This window comes from Sciurus carolinensis, chromosome 4 (genome assembly GCF_902686445.1).
Source record: "Sciurus carolinensis chromosome 4, mSciCar1.2, whole genome shotgun sequence".
In the NCBI taxonomy this organism is placed as follows: Eukaryota; Metazoa; Chordata; class Mammalia; order Rodentia; family Sciuridae; genus Sciurus; species Sciurus carolinensis.
The window spans coordinates 89,983,804-90,009,142 of NC_062216.1; the positions used below are offsets into that span (position 1 = coordinate 89,983,804).

General features: G+C 35.3%; 1 protein-coding gene across 12 annotated transcripts in view; it reads right to left on the reverse strand.

Moving 5' to 3' along the window:
* Sox5 (SRY-box transcription factor 5) overlaps window positions 1-25,339 on the reverse strand; it is a 943,363-nt gene that overhangs the window by 167,416 nt on the left and 750,608 nt on the right. For all 12 annotated transcript variants that reach the window (XM_047549529.1, XM_047549528.1, XM_047549526.1 and 9 more), the window contains 2 exons: window positions 19,276-19,448; window positions 13,840-13,908 (listed from right to left, as the gene is read on the reverse strand). In XM_047549529.1, coding sequence (XP_047405485.1) covers window positions 13,840-13,908; window positions 19,276-19,448 — 242 coding nt within the window. The remainder of the gene's footprint in view (window positions 1-13,839; window positions 13,909-19,275; window positions 19,449-25,339) is intronic.

The following is a 25,339-nucleotide window of genomic DNA, read 5'->3' on the forward strand; positions in this document are numbered from 1 at the left end:
ATGATTATTAAGGATTATTAGCATTTTCATGCTATCAGGGTACTAAATGTGTGTGTGTATGTAAGCAGTTATTCACAAAATAATGTGATGGATAGTTATTTCTGCATTATGTTCTTTCTCCTAAATTCTTACTGAGGCTATCTGTTATCCAGGAATGTTTTCATGTCACAAACACAGGAATAATTGGACAGCGAGCAACTGGATAAGAGGCAGTGCAAAAAAGGATAGTGCAAGACAGAAATAAAGGATACGAGGTAGTAGAAGACAGGTTAAAAAGAAGATGGGTTAAAGTAATGATGTGTTGATGGAAGTATTTGTACATTTCTAGATTGTACTTGCAATGCATTTAGAGCAGTACCCTCCTTTAATCACAAAAGAGACTTCATTCAATGTCTCAAGGGATAGAGATTTAGAGAAAGGTCTTATTTTCCTGTTCTCTTACATGAATGAGGCACCTGTTACAAAACAAAACAGAAAGGATGTTTTAAAATGATAGAAAACTGAAAGATGTAGCTTTCAATAAATGATAGAATAGAGGCAGATCAAATACCCTAAATGGGGAGGCTGGGAAATGGGCATCATTTTACAGTGGGAGAAAAAGTAAAATCATGTGCATAATGGGAAAAACATTTTCCTTTGCCAAAATATTTTTTTTCATTTAGGTTTCTAGAACATGCCAGGAAATCAAAGAGGTTCTTTAAAATATTTGAGTTTTCCTTTGAAAGAGCCTCAAGTACTATTTATCAAAGGACGTATTTCTTGGAGAAACACATCAGACATTATTTCCACAGGGCACCATTTTTTTTCCTTTCTAGATTTGGTTAGTTTATGGATTCTAATGGTACAGTGTTAAACATTTTATTCCTAAAGACTGAATAGAGATACCAGTTCACTGTGAAAATAATCATTTTTAAAAGTAAAACAAGAACCACTTCTAATCAATAAAATATGTTTTATTTTATGTTTAAAGTTAAAAGAAAAAGCATACCCTACACCATTTTATTATAGAACCATTCTGTTTGTTAGATATTGCAGAATATTCTAAACGTATACTTTAAATATTAAATGTTTACACGGAAGGGAAGAGGAAGAACAAAATTTGAGATTTTTCCCTAGGGATTAAAATTATCATCTATATATGTAGATGACACTTTTCTTACTCAGGTGTTCAAGGCATCCATTTGGTCAAAGTTAGCTACTTATATAAATAATGTTGGAAATCTACAAAAATGTATTTTTAAATTTGGATGTTTCAAACTATGAGGAAACTTCCCCACAAATGTGTGTAAATGATTTAACCATTGACTCGTTTCACAAATTGTGACCTCAATGACAATGTGTTTTCCTTCATCCCTTCCAGCTACTGGTTTGTGGGATAATTTTTGCTTCTCTTCATATACACATATCCATATACCACATTTTTACATACATTACTTCGTTTTAAAACGTCTTTTAGTGCTTTCTGAGTCTGACTGATGTAAGATGTTATTTTGAACATGCCAAAGCATCTAAGCGGCTCCAGCCTTTTCTTTTCAGCCCGCATTCCTTGATAAGTGGCAAAGCTTCCCACTTATCAGTCACTCAAAGTGACTGTAGCTGTCAGTTGTGTACAAAGCGCAATCAGTTTGGAAGCGGAGACACCAGCATTTTTCTTCTCAGCTTGAAGCAAACACGTTTTGACTGCTAGTCATTCAATTTTAAAGCATCCTCAATTAGGGGCGGATGAAGATATAAAGAAAACACATCCTAAACACCTCCACCAGGCAACAGAAAAATTTTATTGTTATCTCTTGATTTACCTTACGGCAGCCCCAACCTCCTTTTTTTCTGGCTGCATGACACGCGTGCTCACGACAACACACCCTCTATCATGAAAAGACTGCAATAGTGTATTACAGGAACACTCTGGGACACCTCTGGGGGAGCCTGTTTATGTTTCCTTTTTCACGTTCACTCTCTCACTCTTGAATCACTCTAAAGAAAATAAAATAATTTATGTTTAAAATTAAAATTCAATCTGTTAGACTCACTCTGTTTATGAGTGATCAACTTTTTATTTAATGGAAACCTAAAATGCAATTGAATAATGAGAAGAGAGGAGAGAAAAGCTGGCCAGAGGAAGGAATTATAGTAGGAGAAAATAAAATTACAAGGGTAAAGGAAATAACTAGTGGCTATGTCAGATGGCCCAGCAGCAGGTAAGGATGTAGGCATTGGCAAAGTCATGAAAAGGAAAGCAGAAGTTGAAAGGGAATACGAAATGTAATCAGAACTAAATGGTGGTTACAGGAAAAGAAAGATCTTTAAAATATATATTTTCAGCAATAAACAGGAAGTTAAAGGAAATGTAAATGATAAAAAAGAGTCAGAGACCTGAGTCTGTGCGAACACACATATGCCTCAAATATACACACATACACACACACACACACACACACACGCACCTATCGATTAATATAAATCTGCAATTTAACATATGTGTATCAAATCAAAAACTATCTCATTAGTTTATCTCTTTGGTTACACATATATGCATATTATGAAAGTAGTTTAGCTCTTCCAATTTCCTATTTAGGTATAACAAGCATATCAACCAAGGATCGGGGATGTGACCCAGTGGTGGAGCACTTATACAGAATGTACAAGGCCCTGAGTTCAATCCCCAGCACTGAAGAAAAACAAAAGTGTATCAATAAAAACGAATCTCTTTTTAAAGAGATGCTTATCCTTCATAAACATAGCACTCATTCATGAAGATTGTTATATGCAATATTTACTTAGGTGGAACACATCATTTCCTTATTTATAAATATTTATTTTTTCCATTTATAAAAGAACAATCTCTCATCTTGTTCACTGTAGAAAGCAAAGTAAAATTATTTTTTAAAAAAAATCCTGGTGTATTTGCCAATTTGTTAGGTTTAACTCAGTTTGATAAGAATAATTAGTCTTATTTTCTAGAGATTATCTGAATTAAATTGCTCATTACTTGCAAGGAAAGAGAAAACACACACACATACACACACACACACACACTCACTCTTGGGTTCTACTGTCAATAAAATAATGCCATAACCTGCCTGGATTCTTGTGTTGATCGAGTGAAATGACTCTGAAAAAGACCAAGTTCTTCATAAGCAATGGGCTGGTCCACCTCACAGCTACAGCAGAAAGTGATCACACTGAGTGCTGTGCTATGTATGTCAAGTCAAAAAGTTATTGGGATAGAATGACAATTCAAAGGTGGTATAAATTACATACTTAAAAAATCCATGATCTAGAAAGGTTAGCAAGATCACTAATTTAAAAGTTTATAAGAAGAATAAAGGGAAAATTGCTACTGAAATGACTCATCTTTAAGCTGGGAGATTTACATAACTTTAACAGGTTGATAGGGTTATAAATCACATATAGCACTACAATGTGTCAGTTATCTACTTTTGGATATCTATATTATTTCAATCTCTTGAGAAATATAAAATTACTGTCTTTTCCTTATTATTTTGCATACTACAGATTAAGTAATGGCATCTCACTTCATTCTTTCAAGAATTCATTCATTCAATAATTATGTTTTAAATTTTGAGGGGCCAGGACCTATTATGGGTACTTGGCTACAGCAGTGATCATGACTGATAAAGTCTTTGAACCCTCATAAATAACTGACGGATGGCTACAGGGTGTTGTAGTGGTGGCTGGGGTACAATGAAAAGCAAATAAATACACTTGTTTACTTGGTAGGGAGGATTATGAAAGGCAGACAGGGTAAGTGATTGGGAGGATGCAAGTACTATTTTGGATTAGGTTTTCAGAGGTAGCCTTCCTGAAAGGATAGCATTTGAAGAGGCCTGAATGAAGTGAGAATGAATCAATAAAATAGCATTCCAGACCTTGAGAATAGTAAATGCAAATGCCCTAATAATGGAACATCCTTAGCATACTCCTGGGCACCAAGGACAGGTGTCTAGGGTGGAGGGAATGAAGGAGAACTGGAGAGGTGGCAGTGACCCAATCAAATGAAGCTTGATAGCTGGGAAAAGAACTGTGAATTTATTTTCAAATAAATTATTTGAGCTTGCTTATAGAACCACATCGAATTTAAAAGCTCACTCTAGCAGTTATGTGAAACATAGGGTCAAAGGAAGAGGCAGGTTACAGATGGTCAAGAACTTACTGCCAAGTCTAAGTGGGAAATGACAGTGACTTTGGTTAGACCGTCAGTGGGTGAAGTTAGTCAACACAGAGATTTTGAATATAAAACCAATGGCAGGTTATTTATGAGGTATGAGAGAATAAAAGGATTCAAGAATGGCTCCTAGGTTTTGGGTCACAGCAAATGACAAAGACTACAATATTCAAAGATAATGAACTAGGAAAGAATGAGTTTGAGGAGCTTAATTAAAGGATACATTTTGGAAATGTAAATCTGAGGTGCTTATTAGGTGTTAATTTAGGTAGAATTGGTAGGCACTTGAATATTTTACTCAGAAGTTCAGGAAACAGGTCAAAGCTCTAGAGACAAATGTTGGCGTGCTACCTTCAGAATGGCATGCAAAGCGATTCACAAATGAGATTGTGTAGAAAGTAACATAGTTAAAGATGTCACATGACAGGGCAGGGTAACCTTTTATGGATAGGAACAGGAGAACCCACAAAACAAGAGAGTGGGGAATACAAAGTTAGAAAGAAAGCAAAGTGTAGGGGTTTTGGGTGGCCAACAGAAGAGTGTTTCAAGAAAGTAAGAGGGATTGACTTTCTCAAATGCTGCTGTGAGCTCCTATATGAAGACTGAGAATCTGCCGCTTCTAGAATATTTACTGCAGAAGCTATCTAAGCGTTTCCTTTTGCTTATCTTCTTGAAAGGAAAACAACAGACAATCCTACTGTCATAAAGTATCCTTATTCCCTATTTATCTTTTGTTTCCCATTTTATTTACCCGTTTGCCTTTCACGTTGGAAGAAAAATAGAACAAAATAATATCCACACACATACATGCATGTGAAAAGCAAATTCGTTTCTCGTTGTCATGTAATGTACAACTATGTAAAAATTTACCAGAAACAGCTCAAAAGAGAAGTCAGGACTCTCAGCAAACTGCAGCAATATTTCCATGTGTTAGGGATGCCTGGAATGTATGGCAGAACTGTGCTCTTTGTAGAATTATTTATATGAATGTTCTATTGATTTCACTAGCATTTAATTTCCTACCTAATTTTTAATACTTTTTAAAGACAGGGAATAGAAAGGGTTTATAAAGATTTGGGGAGTACTCCCATCTACAATATTGGTTTTATCATTCCAACATGTAAATTAAGGTTACATAAATAGTGGTTTGCTTTAGGTCAACATTGACTTCTGGTCTAAATTCTCCAAATCTTTCTGTTGTTGTTGACTTGCTTTGCTTTGCATTGTTTCCCACTATTTGATAATTATTTTCCTAGGGTCTTATCTAAACATTAGGATCCTAGTTTATTACCTGATAGGTCACAGGTTAAAGAGCCTTTGTAAAACACAGTGTTCAACTTTGTCCACAGGTAATTTTGTTTGGGAAAAGGTTGGAAAGTCATGGGAAAACTGCCATCAGCTTGCTTTCAGGTAGTCTCCAGAAATTCTGGAATGGAATCTTAAAACTTGTGAAAAAACTTAATAATTGAGAAAAAGCAGCTGTTCCAAACTCATGGCAGATTTGGGTAAAACGTTCCCCCATGCTAAAGCCCACTGGTTCTAAGGCTTGATAATTTCAGTTCACATTCAGACTCCTTTTCCCTAGACCATAGCAGTAACTAAAGACTAGAAAATTATCTAAATTTCACTTCAGAAATGATAATGGAAAGAGTGAATAAAGAAGAAACAAAGAAATGGCATAGAAGTGGTCTAACAGAAAAAAGGGAAGCAACAAGGAAGTCCGAGTTTTTGCATTAATAAAAAGAAGAAGAAGAAAAGAAATAGCTTCCTTTCATAAGATGAAATTTTTAAATGTTTTTCATGAGGAGCCCAGGTCAAGATGAATTGGAAAAGCAGGACAACAACTTTCAAATAATGATCTCAGCATCACTTCAACACAGTCATTAACTTAAGGGCAACAGCAGATCTATTATGTTAATAAGGTCTCAATAATGATGTTCAAAAGCTTCAGAATCAAAGTCATATAATTCTATATACAATTCTACATCAATATTAACTATTATTGTTTGATAAATTCATCAGAAAACCAGAGGTCAAAGGGGATTCTAGAGAGGTGATCTATTCTTAAAAGTTGGAGAAATTTGGGGAGATAATAAGACCATTATCATGATGGAGAAAAATGAGAAAGATTAAAGAAAAAGCAATTGGAAACCATAGGAAATTGCAAAAGTATATAGAAAAAAATATGGAATACATTACTGAGTATCCAGAAAACAAATGGAAACCATTTATATCCAAATGTAAAGTACTGATTTTCAACTTTCAGAGTTAACCAAAAGGTAAAACAAACATGTAGATTCAGAGTAAACATACAGAGAAGAACTGGGTAGTTTTATTTGTTCTTATTTTATTTTTTCATCTTATTTTATTTATTTCTATTTTGTGATACTAGGGTTTGAACCTGGGGGTGCTCTAGCCCTAAGCTACACTCCCAGTCCTTTTTAAATTTTTTTTGGTACAGGGCCTCACAAAGTTCCTGAGGCTAGCTAACTTGTCCTCCTGCCTCAGCCTTCTGGGTCACTGGGATTACGGCATTCACCACCTTGTCCAGCTCAGAAAATGTGCAGCTGAAATACACAGGATACTCATTTGATAAGATAAATATCAAGAGACACTATATTTGATTGAACAAGAAGAGGTCTAAGTAAACTAAAGTTTAAAAGTATGTGCTAGAAGAACTTTATTAACATAATGATTCCATGAGATGAAGGAAGGGAATAGAAGAGGATATCAGAGTGGCTATCAGTGACCTAAATAAATCCTTATATTCCAGGTTAATATTATTTAAAGTTGATAAGTTAGAAATGGTAATGCAATTTTACTTTTTTATATAAAACTAAATGCTAGGAGACCAATTAAAAATGAAACTTAAGAATTTTAAAGTGACCCAGGAGTATAAGGATTGGATACAGTGTAGAGGAATGGGCTCAGGATGGTTGTTTCCATTACTTTCCTAAACTGCTTGGTCATGTAGCATGTGTTATATCAATAAAAATGAAACTAGAGATGCACATCAGTCTATCTGTACCTCTGTCTACAGAGACAGGTTCGCCTAGACAGAGAAATAATATGAATGACTAAAATCAATTACAGGTAATCACCAGGAAACCTATTAAAACAGAATGCTTTAGGAGTTCAGAGTGTCCCTTCTGAGTAAGAGGATAGGCCTGCAGTCATTCAGCTATCCTTACTGCTCCTCCAGGACAGGCCACTTGTCTTCTCAAGTAGAAGTTGTGCTTCCAGAACACATAAGAAAAATGGAAAAGTTGTCCTCCTCAAAGCGCCTTCTATCTCTGTATTTCCTCTTCTAATCAGCTCTCTGAATGCCAAGAAATTATATGCTGTCCAGTTCCAGTATATTTCACTTCTTACAGCAAAACCTGAGCCAGAGCTCAAGGAGTTAACACATTTCCTTCTCCAGCCTAAAACCTTACCTTAATTGCATGGTGTTTATTCTTGGCATTTCCAGTCTCCCAAAGAGACAAGGTTACATTGTAGTCTCTTTGTGCTCATGTATGTTTGTGGGGTCTTGTTGAGGGGGGTAAAATGCTTGCAACTTACCACACTCAGAGAAAGAAATCATAAATCAGCAGGTCAGTCAGGTACTATTATTTCACCTTTAACGTTATTATGTTTTCAATACAATATTTCAATGGATTTCTTTCTGCATAATAATTTATCAAAAATTACTAAAACTCTAATGAGCTCAGAGAACTTTGGCTCCAATAAAATGAAACCTTTATCGCAAATTGGTTGAACCTATGAGTACAACTTAATCATTCAATTGTATATAAGTCACCTTGTATTTTTATGTTGTAGGAATAAGTTCCCAGGGAAAGAAAACTCATTTTAAAACTTTGGGCCATTAAGGTTTAAATGGTAGAATACTGGTGAAATAAAAACAAACTGGGCCAAAACTCAGAACACTTGGAATCCAGCCATTGTTTCACAAGTAACAATTCATGTGACACTGGGAAAATCTGGCCTTATTTTGGTTTTAGTTTACAAATGTAAAAATGAGAGCTAGGTCTAAATAAAGGTTTTTTTTTTAAAAAAAAAACTCTTTATAGTTTTAAAATCTTAAGAATTTGAAACACTTTTTTTGAAGTGTTTTGAACTCAGAGTTTTCACTGACTACTACCATGTAGATTTTATTTATACGTGTTCATGTTTTCCTAGAAATTCTTTTCTGACTTAGGCAAAAAATTTCAGCATTGTGTGCTCACTACATGCCAGGCATGATCCCACTTAGTCTAGAGTAACCAGGCATGTTTTAGGTATTATAATTCCCATTTTATAAATGAAAATAATGAAACTCACAACAAATAAGCAATTTTCCCAAAATCATACAGCAGCTAAGATATAAAGATACAAAGACTTGATCCAGGTATATCTAATTCTAGAACACTGCTCTCGGTCTTTTAAAAAACAAAACAACAACAACAAACACAAAAGCTAGTGCAACTGAAATTGTATTTCATTAAGTTACATACAGCACTCTAGTACTTAAATAACCAAGTTCTTTCCTATAGTGTAGTATGGAATGTACACTGCTCAACTGAAAGCTTAAGGGAGCGAACAGAAATACTTGCCCTACACTTACTCCAGATGGACTCTGACTAATCCTGCACAGGCTTACCTGATGAACCAGGAACAATAAAGGGGTTATTAATACCAATTCCTCGCCCCATGAGAACATGATGAACAATAGTTAGAAACATTTGTCAGAGGAGAAACAAAATAAATTTCTGGAAATCTCTTATGAAGTTTCAAACAGTAACCTCTCAGTATGGGAATCATGATAAATATGAAGTTAAAAAGAAAAACAATATCCCAAGTTGTCCTTTAAAATATCTTAAGTGGATTTCTCAGGACAGCATATTGTTGGATTAACCCTATTAGCTGAGGACAATAATCTTACATTCTATTAACTGCTATTGAAAAAGGCTAAGAAACTTCTAGCTAAGATATGGTTCTCATACTCATTGGAACCAAAGAAACCCTGTCTCATCAGAAGTTTCAAGAATAAAAGGAAGTTGGGTCTCCAGGAACACTCAATTTGTTGTTGTAATGGAAGTTGACTAGAGGGCACTTGTTCACTTGCTTGTAAAAGGTTTTTGTGACAGAGAATCAGGTCAAGATGAGCCACCAGGCTTGGTTCATTGTTTGAAACATAAACCATCTAAGTATCAATATTAGAAAACAGTTTGAGCCAGTGTAAAAAGGGAATGAAGAAACAAAATTACTAAAAGACAGGTTCTCTGGAGTATTCCACAGAGAAAGAAAAAAAAGTTTTCCCTCAAAAACAAAACAAAATAAACTGCTAAAGAGACATTGTTATGAAATATTTACAAATTTCATCTCATTTATTAATGTGCATTAAAATTTAGCTAGATACAGCAAAGAAAATGAAAAACTGTTTTTACAAGGTTAATAAATAAAAATATTGGATATATTGCTGAGTAGTAGAAAAAGAAGACTGAAACTGCTTGGTGTTCTGGAAGTGTCATAAAGAAATGAACATGGTGTCCAAGGATCATGCTTCTAATATTAAACATGATTTTATGTGTAGAGTGAACTTATTTGTGACACTGCAAAGAAAACCAGAAAACTTCAATTCTTCCTTTGATCCTAATGAGTTATATGAATAAAACCTGGCAGGAGATGGTAACGGTAACCCTACAATGTCTTTAAAAGGAAGAACTGGAGATTGAATTTTCAACCCAATTAGAATTATGCGATTTTAGAGCTGAAGTTACTTTTTAAGAAAATAAAGACCGTTCATAAAGAACTGATCTTAAGCAATTAAATAAAACTGGCTTACTCTCAAATTCTTATGGTATTTTCTCTTTGAATATATAACTATGGAAAAAAACTTATCATCACTCTTCATCAAGGGTTGGGAAGATAGAAGTAACAGGCCAAGACAAATTTTAAATCAACTAGTATGTTAGACTATGTGAATGTTATAAATATACAAACTTGTTCATACTCTTTTTAAAAAATCAAATGACATATTTTGCATGGAATAAAGATGTCTAAAATAATGTCTCTTTTACAGATCTCATGAAAGAAATGAGGAAATTGTTATGGGAATATTATCCTTCCCATTATTTAGCATGTCCATCAAGTGTGCAACTGTCCTGTTCTCTTAAGAAATCAATCTAACCCATTTAGCAAATCACCTTTATTAATAACTGGACACAATTAATGGCTTTGAATTTAAAATTGAAACACAAATTTTAGAGGCAGCTTAATTAAAGATCATAAAACACTCTAGTTCTCTGTTCCATCAATGCAGAAACGGGAATTCAGTTTTCTCTAAGGTCTGGAACAAGAACAATTGTACAAAACAGTTAAGAAAATGAGATCAGGATAAATAACATAAGTTGGTATGCTTATTTCTACAAGGTAACAGGCTAAGTATTTAACAAAGAAAAAAAGAAGAAATCATTCAAAATACCAGATAAGTATTTATAAGTATTTTCGAATATAAAATTTAATCTATAGCAAATTCTTACATGAGCATTTGATTGCATATCCATTTTTCTTCAGAAATAATATTTGTTACAAGTTTGATTTATCAAAAGTAGCCAACTCTACATTTCCCCTCTTCCTCTCTGTCTTAGGCTAGCAAGGAAAAGGAGGAAGAGGGGAAAAGGAAAAGAGAAAGAGAAGATGTTCTGAAGAGTTATGTGGTAAGGATTTGTATGGGGAAAGAATCACTTTGTTCTAGATTTCATTTTCTGTTTCTATATATGCTGGGACATCAAAGCTTCCTCTCATTGTTGGAACAACTTTTTAGTACACTAAATAATACAAATGTATTGTGATTTTCATAACTATTAAGTTTTTCAAAGGCTTCCCCAAATTAACAATTTACAAAATATATTTTAGAACTATGTTTTTAGTTGATGAATACACTGGAAGCTGTGAAAATTAATTCCTTTTATATTGGCAGTCTAGTTCAGTACTCACATTGATTGCCTGAGATTTTTCCTACTTCTTAAACCTTAAAAAAAAAAAAAAAAAAAAAAAAAAAAAAAACTTGGGTTTTGACTCTGTTGGTTTTATTTGTCTGCACTTTCCCTAGAAAGAAGACAAATACACATATATGATAACTCAAGATAAATCTCTGTTTTATGCAGTACTGGAAATTGAACCTATGTGTACTTTATGACTGAGTTACACTCCAGCTCTTTTTATTATTATTATTTTTTAAAATTCTGAAACAGGGTCTCCCTAGGTTGCTCAGGCTGGCCTCAAACTTTCCAACCTCTAGTCTCATCAACCTCCCAAGAAGCTGGGATTACAGGTGTGTGCCACTGCACTCAGCAATACCTCATGATCTCTTAATGTTATCCCCAAATTATTTTTGGTGTCATGTTATTTCCTTTGGAAAAATATTTTTTCACTTTCTGATCTGGTGGACGTCAGCAGTTTAACATTTTGATCAAGTAGAAATTCTAACTTTTAAAATTCTCATATTCAGTAAAAGTTCTATTAACAGAAAGCTTTGTAATGATTCTGCTTAACAGTAATTAGATGTGTGATCTTAGACAAGTCATTAAACTTGGCCTTTGCTCTCTGACATACATTGTCTATAGTCACATCATTTCTAGTACAGAAAATGTTAAGGCATTTTCATTTCAAAAGTGCTTATTGTTCTGGAGCAAGAAGACTACCCACATCAATATTTTGTCATTATAACAGGGCTTAAAATATACACTGTGAATGTAGTGGTCATAAATGTGGATCATTTCCCCAAAAAGCACTTCAAATGTTGACTAACGTAAATGGTCAAAACACAACATTTCTTGAGCCTTGAACTACTTAAAGCATAAGTTTAGATGTATTTTTGCACTTCTGTTTAAAAGACTTAGTTTCATAGAAATGACAAAATTTTAAAAATATTGGTAACTTACATCAAATTGCAAACAAGTGACTTGTCATATTGTTAAATGTGACATTGTATCTTATTTACAATGAGAACTCGCTATAATTTTAAAACCGTGTTTTCCTTTTTATTTGTTCTTTTTAGATATACATGACAGTAATGTGTATTTTGACATATTATACATACATGGAGAATAACTTAGTCTAATTAGGATCCCATTCTTGTGTTTGTACATGACATGGAGTTTCACTGGTGGTGTATTAATACATGAACATAGGAAAGTTATGTCTGATTCATTCTAATGTCTTTCCTATTCCCATCCTCTTCCCTTCCCTTCATTCCCTTATATTTAAAAATATTGAAAACGCAGATAACCTGGTGCCCAGCTAAAACCATATGCATAGTCAGTGTGATTTGAACAACAGAAGTTCAAAGAACAGTTTTAAACCACAGAGTTCAATAACTGCTCTAGATATGAATAGATAAAAGCATAATAGAAATGTGCTGCTCATAATTACGATTAGGGAAGGCAAAGACCCCTGGTTGGAACATCTTACCCATGTTCCACTGTCTCACTGAAGCTTCCACTGGTTCATTAAAATTCCAGGTAAAATTCAAGGAAGAATAAACACTGATTTGTCTATGTAGCTGAGGGTAAAGAAATTGTGTGCACCTTACCCATTTAGATAAATGGGAAAAGTTTTGTTGCCAAAAAAAAGAAATACGGCTAATACATGAAAAAAGTAATTTTGACATGTCTGCTTCTGTCTTCTATAATATTTACATGTAATAAATGTTGTATTTTCAGGGAACCATTTCAAGAGAATCATGAATTTCTACACAAATGGGAAACATTTCAACTACAAATCCAACAGTTGCCTCCAGAGAGAGGATGTTACATAAGGTTGGAGTCATAGCTCCATGAATTAGAATCCTTGACAGTCACCACAGCTAGGTGCTGAGCACTCACTATGTGCTGTGGCACTATGACAAGCCTCTTCATCTGTGATGTCACTTAATATTCATCAAATCTCTTTGAAGTAAGTGATTTTCAGAAAGGGAAACAAAAAATTCTGTCAAAGTTCATGCTAGCAACAAAGAGTGGAAGCAGGACATACTTGGCAACTTATTTTTGTTTTCATTACCAATACAGTTGCTTTTTTCCTTCTTTATTGATGTGCCTTATCATTGTGCATATACGAAAAACATGGAGGTAAACTGAGCCTTCAGACTTGGTTTCCCCAGGCAATACCATGGGTGAGGGCTGACATGAACACCAAATCACCACCCTCCCTGTGTTCCACTCCGATCACACACAGCTCTTGAACAAACACTGTAAAAAAGTTCTGTGGCATTCTTTCTCTGAGAGCCTTTGGTACCTTTCTGCTTCAGTTCCCTGCACCTACCCCATTAAGAACACTTACATCTTAAACACCAAAATGTAGAGGAACCAATAAAATGGATTAAAAAGAGAGAAAATAAACTAAAGCATGGAGGAAATGAAATATTTCTCCACAATAATTTCTTCTCAGGATAAGATGAAAATTACCGACAGCCTGCTTAGACTGAAGCTCCCTGACACAGTGGGGCCTGGGACAGAGTCATCATTTGTAAGGTTTGTATGGCACATGAGGCAACATGTAATGAATTAGGCTGAAAGTAATTTTTAGTTTGGAAGTCATTCTAGTTAGGTCACGAAAGAAGCAAAATATGTTTGTTTTTTAATTGGAAGTGTATTGAAATTCTGATTTCTGACCTGGATCTGTTGCTGAAGCAAATTGATTTTGTGTTGTTGCTGCAGGAGCTGCTGCTGTTGTCTTGCAATCTGTGGAGAAATCGCACATGAAAAATTTAAAAATACATTGACGTTATGCAGGGGGATTACCTAAGTTCTCTTTCTCGAAGTTTTATTTTGACACTGATCAAGATGATGAAAACAGATGTGCCTGGCCTTAAATTATGGTCAAGCCATCCTTAAGTAGGATCAAATGAGGTAGGTAGTTTCTAGGATCAGATACGCTTCTTTTGGCCTAAAACTAATGAAGCCCAAGATACCTCAATAGTGATCTATCCCACCCAGTAAGAAGCTGTAGGGATTCAAAGTCCCTCTTCCTGGTGATATATTAAGAAGCGACTGTTCTGAACTTCTCAGCCTTTTTCTACAAAAGAAAGAACTTTGCATAAATGGGGTTGTTGTGACCAAGGGGTTCAGAGAAGCACACATTATGAAGGTATTGGAATCACACATTATGAAGGTGCTGGACACAGTGAAATTCTGTTATTTTTTGTTTTGTTTTGTGATAAACACTGTTCTCATTTTGGCTTCCCACAAGCCTCTAAAGGCCAACTCTCTAGAACACCTTTTTCTAGTGGTATGTATATCTATTTCTCTACCAAAATGAGATCACCAATCACTTCTGTTAAATTCTGCAACGTATTTTAATGATCACCTTATAATGTTGCATCAGAATCTAACCCTCAAATACTTTTTCTCCATCCTGAACTCTATCCTGTGTTTTCTAGGCCATAACACTTTCCTACTTTTGTTGCTACCTTTCTGCCTAGCGGCGAGATGCTATGATTCTCTAAGGCTCAATTGCAGATGCTATTCTTTCCCCTCTGTGTGTACTTTCATATAGATGCCAAGTGCTTTGAAACCTGTTTCTCTGGTCTACACCTTTGTTTTAAGCTTCAGACCCATCCACCCAGAGATATACTCAAAGGTACTTCAAGGTCAACAGATCCAAAATTAAAGTCAAGATTTAGTCACCCATGTCATTTTAAGTGTTTCCTGTCCCAGGGAACAGCACGATCACTCCCCTGTTATCAGCACTTGTAACCACCTCTGCACTTACTTAACCCAGTGCCCCATCTGATGACTCCAAATTTATACTTCCTGTCTCCTAGGGAGAAGTCCATACATTCAGTGAGGTTAAGAAGTATGCACATTTTGCTCGCTATTTGCACAGAGTCCGGTATAAAAGGGATACTGAATAAATATTTGATGAAAACACAAGAACTAATAGGTGAGAAGAAATTTTTAAATAATTTATTACATGATATGGAGTAGAAAACCATCTCATGAGAATGTAACTTCTAGCCTCATGAAACCTACCACTCTTTTATAAATAAGCTCTAGATCTTATATTCACCAAAAATAAGTGATTCTAATCACTTTGTTTTATCATTTTTATTACGAAAATATATCCCTGAACCTCTGCAATAGAAAATTAAAATTCAAACATTGATACATCACTGAGTAAAAGAAAATAACTGGTGTATGGGCTGGTTTTGTATGGCTGTATGGTGACTTTGATTTCTTTTGTAGACTTTGGTAAAATTATCATTTCTTCATATTTTTATTTTATCATTGTGATGTGGCAAAAATGAATGCTTCGGGTTTTTTTCTTTTTTTCTGAAGAAAGGTAGCAAACAGTAAAAAATAAATATCTTTCTTTTCCTTAAGTCTAGTTCTTCCCTTCCACATATAAATACTTGAATTGATATTTAAACCTTTTAACAATGTGGTGAGAACACCTAATGAACCTGACCAAGGCACATCTCCATGCTCCTCCTGTTCGGAGTCACTGAGCCGCCTTCCTGGATTGTTGTTGTTCTTTGTCCTTTTGCCATTGGTCCCTACAGTCGATTACAAATCAGCACCCAGAGAGATCTTAAGATATAAGTTGTTGTTGTGTTTTCCTCTTTCAAAATCTTTATGCTCACTGAGAACAAAAACTGGATACCATATATTGCCTGCAAACCCTTATGATGGGGTCTCCTGCTACCTCTCTGGTTTCATCTCCTCTTTTCTCCCTGTCACTCTCTCTCAAAATACTTCTCTCCTAACTGTCTCTTAAATACACCAATGATGCTATTGCCTCTCAAGGATATGCCAACCCCTCTGGAACACTCTGGCCCCATGGCCATGGCTCACTCTCTTTCCCCCTCTCAGACTGCTTAAATGATACCTGGTCAATGAGTTCTTCCCTCAGTATTTTAAGAGAGCCTATCACCCTACCTGACACTCTCATCCCAATTACCTACTTTATTTTTCACCATAATATTGTACATACATTCTATAATTTAGTGGTATACTTATCATCTAGTTGTCTGAACTAGAATTCAATACTTGAGGGATTTTTGTCTACTTTACTTCCTTCAGTATTTCCAGTAATAGAACCTGGCATTAAGTTTGTGCTTAATAGTTATTTGTGGAATAGATGAATGTGGAATGGAGCTCAGAATCTGGTGGGAAGGTTGATGGCTAAGTGTGTCCATTTATCTTTGTAAGGTACAGAGATCAGGGACAACCTACCCAGAATAGGGAATCCTGGGAGGAAAATTCTCAAAAGAGGCAAACCTGACCTGGATCTTCAGAGTATTAATGTCCTTCCTGATAAGATCTGTGACCACAGAGTGGTGACTTGCACTAGACAGCTCTGTATAATAAGGGGGACTGGGAGAGCAGGGTGGGTTCTAGAAACCTGACCTGTAGCTCTCCCGAGGGACCACCTCTTAGGTAGCAGAGGTAGCATTGGAGGCATCTCTCCAACACTGGAAAGAAATCCTGGAAGAGGCCCAGGGTTTCTAAAGTTCCAAGGAAAATGTCAGAGTTCTTGAGAAATTAGAACATTCTAGAATCCCTGGATGATCATCAGGGATGGGTCAGAGTGTGAAATAAAATAAAAGAGATTTCCTCTCTATTTGCGAATGCTTCAACTTTTCAGAACAAATGTGCCCTGAAAACCACCAAAGTAAGTAGGTATTCTCTACAAAGAAATATCCCCATCTGAACTACATTTTCAGAGGCTCCTAGGATTCTCCAGAATTCAGGTGAGTCAAGACATAAAAGCTAAGGACAGGAAACATGTTATTTTCCTATAGTGTGACAAGCAAGAATGCTGAACTCTTCTACTACAGAGCTAAAGCAAGAAGAATATGGGCCATATTTAGTAACTTGCCAACAAATCTTTAAGAGAAGTGAGGAGGCATTTCATTCAAAATAAAAATATCTCTTCAGCAGAAATGAACCAACAAGGAGAGGAAAATGAAAAAAAAAAAAAAAAAAAAACGGGGGAGGAGAGTATCTTCAAACTATTCAAAAGAAGAACTTGGAGTATTTCTTTACCTCTTTCAACCCTGCTACTTTACTCTTTGGAAGTTGTTCTGAAGATTTTGCAGAGATGTGTAAACATATAAATACCCGTAATAAATAGTGACCATTCTCCACTTGAGTGAACTGTGCCCAGGATATGGAACAACATGCAGTAACCATGGAAAAGTGACACCATCCCTTGTATGTAAACTGAACCTATAACATCCTCTATCTTACCTTCTCCTTATTGCTAATTTCTTTAAGTAACAACCTATAGGGAATGCTTCTATATTCTTGCTACATATTTGTCAATTCTTACCATCTGACTTCTACTGCTAACACACCATAGAAGTTGCATTCTTAAAGGTAAACGATGGAATCTAAATGATAAAACTAGTAAATTCTAATCAACCTAATTGACAATTTTTCTATATCCTATTACTTCTTAAAAATCTCCATTTTCTTTGGTTCTCCTGATTCAAGACACCGCACTCCTGGCCCTCCTTCTGTATCTGACTGCTTCTAGGTGTGTTCACCTTCCTCTCTGACAGCTACATGCAAGTGTTTCCCAGGATGTACCCTGAACTCCTCTTTCTCATGATGTCACCACTATTCTTTAGGGCCTATAAACCTGCAACTCCTCTTTTTGAGACTCTCTGGCCCCAGGAACCAATATGGCTGCCTCTAGATCATTTAGATCCCAGTTCGACTCCCACAGCTCCACAAAGACACGTGTAACCACCCAATCTAAGCAGCACTTCTTGTCGCACCAATCAATATTTATCACATTACTCTTCTTATATAGCTCTGAGTTACTTTTTCCTGTCTGATACTGTTTTATTTATCTGTCCCATTGTTAACCATCTTTCCACTAGATTTCAGGGGCTTTGTCTCTGTGGTTAACTGAGATATAACCTGAGCAATCAGCGCAGTACTCAGCATATAAAAAGCACTGGATTACTACTTGTTGAATAAGTGAACGGATCTTATCTACTACAGTGGTAAAAACTACAGTCTCCAGGTAGGTAATCTAAGAAACTTAGTTCAGCCCTTTCTTCCACACTGCTGATGGATGTTTCTAGATGCCTCTCACATACCTCTAACTGGACAACCTAACAGCAGCTTTAGTGTGGCATAATAAACCATTTCATCTCCAAAACTTCCCTAGGCCTGACCTTCCACATTTGTGGTGTTCATGTTCTCATGCTCCTTCGACCCAGGGTCAACATCTTTCCTCTCCCCTTTGCCCACTCAAAAAATTCTACTGAACATTTCTTCCACCTGTTCATTCCTGTCTTCTCTTTGTCCATGGTCCTTACTTTCTCAGTTTAGATTCTTACACATTATTATTTGAACTATTATAATAGCTTCCTTACTGAAAATTCTATCCCCTAATTGGAATTCACTTCACTTATTGAATCCTACCTATTATCAAAGCATATCTAGAATGTCACCTAATAAATTTTTTCAAAATGTTCCTGTCTGGAAATATTTTCTTGACTCTCTATGGTTCTTTTTGGTACTTATGTCACAACCCATCAAAATTTATCTTGTTTATAGTTATAAGCAGAGTATCCTTTACCCCCAAATGCTTAGGATCAGAAGTATTTTAGATTTCAGATTGTTAGGGGATTTTGTAATAGTTACACATACATAATGAAATATCTTGGGTTGGAGATACAAGTCAAAACATGAAATTCATTTGTGTCTCTTACACATCCTAAACATCTAACCCAAAGGTAATTTTTTACAACATGTGAAATGTGTCTGCATTTTGACTACAACCTGGAATCATGAGGAATAATCCACATATGGCATCATATCACCACTGAAAGAGTTTCAGATTTTAGAAATTTTCAGATTTCAAGTTTTCTGATTATAGATACTCAACCTGTGCTTCCACTTCCACCAAGGTAGTTAAAATGCTTCTTAAGATCTGTGTGTGTATGCACGTGTGTGTTGTCTTGCCTTTTTATTTACCTAGATGGGGCTGGGCCAAAGGACTCTAATCCACCTCTGCATGACTTTAATAGTGACTGACAAATAGCAAGCAAAACAATGTCTAAGGAATCCAATAGTACCTCTGGGTCTTACCTGCTCTTGTTGCTGCTTAGCCAGCTCCATTTGCTGGCGCTGTTTCTCAATCTGAGATGCAGCCAGTTTCTTCTGCTCATCATGGGCAGCCAATAGCTGCTCTCGCAGACTTGTCAGCTGATTGATCATACCCATCAGCTGCCTCTCTTTCTCAGCTAGGCTTTCTGGAGTCCCTGAAAATAACATGGTAACATAAGAGAAATGAGAAGAGTGATTCTTTCAATGAAAATGACTGTCATATAAGGAACTAGTCAAAATATAAGGTTCAATTCTCATCTATATGAAAACATATACTTAAACCTTTTTTAGGTTTTCACTCAGCCATAAAAAGTGATGGTTATTTGCCCATTACCTAACATCAGAATGACCAAACATTTTAAATCCTGACCACAATGATCTACTTTTTTCTTTTACTTTACAAATAAATTAAAAATTTTTGACTGAGCACCTATTACTTTTAATGTTCTATGATGGTCTGCAGAAATAAAAGATGTCGAAAGCAGTTTTTGGCACTAGTTTTTCAACTACTCAGAGGCAAGATGAAGATATAGAAAATTAATGGCTATAATTTTTAAGAAACCAAAGCATTAATATCAGTGATAGGATTCTTTCCTTAACAAAAATGTCCTGAAGATTAAGAATTAACAAATCCTTCCTTAAAAGAAAAGGAAATTTGGAGGTTCATGATGCCACCCAGTACTTGAGTGCATGCTGAGTGTGCTAGGCCCTGGCTTCCATCTCCAGAAAGGAAATATCTACTTAGCAAATCAAGTTTTAGACAGTTTTGTCATAAACTCTCAGAGGCCATCTTTGGGAACCGAATCCATTTAAAACAGTAAATATTCAAGGTTGTGGCTATCTTGAACAGTGAAATGTGGGTGGCAAATTCACATCACATTATGGTTATCTAAGATTAGACATGGATCTAAGATTTGGAGAAGTCATGGTAGTCATTTGAAAAAAATAGTATGCTCAAGATATCAGAACATGCCAGTGAATCTTCTTAAGTCAGTTAAATTACTTATTTGATATACTAGAAATGCATGCTATTCCCTGAAACAGAAACAACATTGCTTTTAATTGTTTTTTCAAAACTCTCAAGCTAGACATGACCTCCATAGTAAAGTACTTGCAGTAGAAGGGAACCCAGGCTTTAATTACAATATACACTTCAAACAGAAGACAGTAAAGTGCTATTTAACCATGTATTTGTCACCTGTATATGTAACTATTTGGAAGGATCTCTTATAACCCAGTCACCCTTCCCCACCCAACAGCATTTCACCTTACCATGTTATGATGAAAAATCAATGAGCCTTTCTGGGAAGTAGTTACTCTAGTTAGTGGCTTATATATTTCATGTGCCCAACTGGGTTGGAAATAACATTTCTAAGAATTCCACTAATATAATTCTAATGAGTAAACATCCTCAAAGAAAGTGTGTGAAAATAAAGTAAGAACCATTATTTTTTTATTCAGTTACCTATTATCCACATCTGGCCTTGTTTAGGGCAGGTGACCAATAAATTGTTACTAATAATTTATCATACCTCAGCTATTTGGATCCCACCAGAAAATAAGAACATTTAATTTAAGATAATAGCTACATAACTACTGCACACTAATATAAATAATCTCAATATATCCAGGGAATATTTCCTTAATGAAAATACTGATATGATAACAAGATTAGCATCTTCCTACATTGTTAGGAGAAAAATGAAGTACTGCCATGTTTCAAGGAACACACACTAGGAAGAGTGATCCACATCACATCTGGGAATGATCATAAACTTCAAAGGGCAATTTCACTTCTACATTTCTTTAGAAAGGCAGCCCAAAGAAAAGTATAAGAAATGTAGAAAAATATTAATAAGTGTTTTAAATGAAATACTAAAAACACTCTAAATGTCAAAATGGGAATCAACAAATAAACATGGGACACTCACATATTTTGTAGTCATGGAAGTTATTTGAGAACTGTAATGACATGGGATCTTGTTCATGATATAAAGCTGGTGAAAAAGTTGGATAGAAACAAAACCTTTTTTAAAGACATCTGAATGTATACATCCATGTTTGTTAAAGGGGGAAAAATCTAAAAGAAAATTTACCTACATATTGAAAGTGACTATTTCTAGGTGCTGGGATTTTAAGTCATCGTACTTTTTCTTCTGATTTTTATATTTAGCAAATTTTCCTCAATGAATATTATTACCCATCATTACTTATATTTTAAAAACTTTAGCTTACCAAAACATATAGAAATATAACTTAGAAGATGAAAAAGGCATTATTCTACTTTACTAGCTCATATAACACCAATATGTAAAGAATTAATTATTTGGTGATAAATATTAACAAATATCATTTTGGCATTCAGCATAAGGAAGATTAACAAAATTCTGTCTTCCTTTAAGTATATAGACAAATTTTATTTCAAAATCAAAACAAACTGCCCTTATTTAAAACTTATTGAACCTGTAGTCCATCACACTGCATCATTTCCCCCCATTGCTGGAGATGACATCCTGGGCCTTGTGTACGTGTGGTAAGTGCTCTACCATTGACCTACATCTCTAAGCCCTCACTGTATCTTTCTGACCTTAAACTAACTAAAATACTTCTACTCCTAAACTGTGTATTTCAATAATTCTAAGAAGTATACTCTGTACTTTATAACTACTTCGAGTCTTTTTTTATTATTTTTTATTTGTCTTTTAATTTCTTACAGACTGCATTTTGATTCATTGCACACAAATAGGGTACATCATTTCATTTTTATGGTTGTACACGAAGTAGATTCATACCATTCGTGTAATCATACATGTATACAGGGTAATGATGTCTGTCTCATTCCACCATTTAAAATGTATTAGAGTTAATGAAATTATCAGGTATATTCCAACCGTTAGTCTCCCAGCTGGAGTAACCAATTACTGTTTACAGAATAGGAATCTCTGAGTGTACATCTCAGCCTTATCATTTAATATGTTTTAAAGTAGAATTCACCATTTTCCTTTAATTTTTAAAGCACTGTTATCTATTTAACAGCTAGTCCTGTTAATATCACTCTCAGTTCTCTTCTCAGCTACAAATGTGTCCATTATACCAACAAATCTCACATTAATTTTCCCTCAAAATATTTTTCCTTTAATTTTATATACTTATGAATAATCAAAAATCTCCTCCAAATACTGTCCCTTCAAAGGTAACCTCCATTATTTTTTTCTTGTGTATCCTATCCTTGTTAGTACAAATTTAAGCATATACCAGAACACTTCAATAAAAATTTTCCAAAGCTACTATAACAAGGTACCAAAGACTGGGTGTGTTAAACAATAGAAATTTATTGTCCAGAGTTCTGGAGGTTACTGAGTCCAAGACTAAGTTGTCAGCAGAGCCAACTCCTCCTAAGTACCATGAAGGAACAATTTGTTCTAGGCATTTCTCCTTAGCTTGTAAGGGTCATCTTCTCCATGTCTTTACATCATCACCCTTTGAATACATCCATGTCCAAAGTTCTTCCTCTGATAAAGATACCAGTCATACTACACCTCATTTTAATTATCTAAGGCTATTAAGATCTTTCTCCATCTGTGTTCCCATTCTGAGGTTCTAGGTATCAGTGCTTGAGCATATGAATTTAGGGGAATGAGAAGGCTCACAATTCAAACCATGAAAATTTCTTTGACATGATGATAAATACTGCTGTACAGTATTTGGGAAATTCTTGTTCTAGTCTCTCACCCATCTCCATAGCTATTATTTTCCCTGAATTATTATACTTCCTGCCATCAATTTATACTCCCTCTGTAATCATATCCTTTAAACTGGAACCAAAGTTTGAGAAAACAAATCTAGTTATATCACTTCCCTATTTAAAGACTTGTACTTGTCTACCACTGGCTGCAGAGTAAAATGAAAACTTATTCCTGAGAATGAATGAGGTACTTCAAAACACCACTCAACCTTCCTACTTCTCTTGTGTATCCTAAATTCTAGAAAGACTGAAATTTCACATTACCCCCCAACACACATGAAGCCCCTTCAAACACCACCCTTTAGAAAGTAACTTGAGCACTCCCTAAATACTTATTCTTTGTGTTCCAGGTCCTATATTCTGCTTTTTGTGCCTCTTTTTGATTTCTACTGATAACAGCTGTTCCTTTCTTTGGAAATTCACATAGTATGTATCTTTATTATAGTACTTAATCATTACATCGTATTATCTTATTTTCACTTTCTTTTCTCTCCACGTGAGTGGAGAGAGCTATGAAAGCAGCAATTGTAAATTATTGACTTTTATATCCTCATTACTTGCTACAGGTAAAGGCAAATAGTGTATGTATGCCATAAAACAAATCATCTAACACTGTTTAATGAATTACATAAAGAATAAAGCCCCTTCCTTTTGCACTGTTCTCATGTTTAGGCCTGCCATGTATCTAAGATGAAAGGGGGGATGTTTTAGCTTATGTGAACTACCTAGGGATTCTAGTTTTGGCTTAAGGAGGCTGAACCAAGGAACTTGAGTTTTTATAAAAGAAATCTCCATTGTTTTATAAAAAGGACCAAACTAAGATGAAGGAATAAATCTGTTGGCTTATTTTTAAATTCTCATGTTCTTCATAATCATCTCCAAGTGGGTAGAGAGGGCTTAATGAATAGACTAAGAAAAATGGAGAAAGTAGCTAAGTCACAAAACATTCTAGGTTTTAAAAAAACCAAAAAGAAAATTAACTAGATCCTGGGAAAATCCCATGAATGTCCCAAACAAAAAGAGAAGTTAATATTCATTCCCGTAAATTCAGATTTTGTAGTCCTAGAGGTGCATTACACAGTGGATCCACACTATGTAAGTATGAACTAGTTCCTTCTGACTCAGCTACTTCTGGCGTGTTGACAATCATGCAGGTTGACTAGCCCCATCTGACTCAGCTGCAGTGTGAATTCATTGTGTGTTTCACTGATAGTTATTTTTGTTTTAGTTATTTATGTTCTTGTGTATTTTAATCTATGCTAGTACTCTTTCAATTCCAATAGAATGAAGATTTATGGAAAAGAAAAAAAAAATTTTTCATTTGTTCTTCATGCCTAAAAAATAAGGCATGTCACTAATTCATCCTTATATAGATTCCACAGAAGCCGTGCAGGTGAGAATGTTCCTTAATGTAATGGCATAGAGATCATGAAGGAAGAGAACCAGCTTTAATCACCCTAACTCAGTGACAGAGATACTTATCTATGTATTGAATAGCCAAAAGCCAGGTGTTCCCCTTCATTCTTTTGCCTGCCTCATCTCCCACATATAATTAATTGGAAGTCCTGTCAACCCTAGAACCTAGTAGAAATTAGCCCATGTGTCTTCATTTTCACTATGACATCTTAATCCAGTCCACCATCATCTCTTGCATTTTTTTTTTTTTTTTTTTTTTTGGCACCAGAGATTGAACTCAGGGGAACTCAACCACTGAGCCACATCCCCAGCCTTATTTTGTATTTTATTTAGAGACAGGGTCTCACTGAATGGCTTAGTGCCTTGCTTTTTCTGAGACTGCCTTTGAACTCACAATCCTCCTGCCTCAGGCTCTAGAGCTGCCGGGACCACCATCATCTCTTGCCTTGCCTACTACTATGGTCTTCTAAGCATTCTACCAGTTTCTACTTCTTCCCTACTAAAACCCATTCTCGAAGAGACTATTTAGAGTGATCCTCTTAGAAAAGTAAATCAAATCATGTGATGGTCCTGTATGTACACACACACACACACACACACACACACACACACACATGTGCTTATACTGCACGTGAAATAAGAGCCAAGCTCCCTACGAAGTCTTGGATGAGGTGGCCATTGGCATCAACTTTTCCCATTACCTCTTTTGCCAGAGTACTTCTTCGAGTTCCTCTATACCAAAATGCAAAACTGCTCCCACCATAGGGCCTTAGCATGTCCACTGTTTCCTTCCCTCAGAAAACTCTTCACCTAGATTGGGGCTGCTCAACTTCAGCATTGTTGACGTTTTGCACCAGGCAATTACTCTTTGGGGAGCAGGTCTGT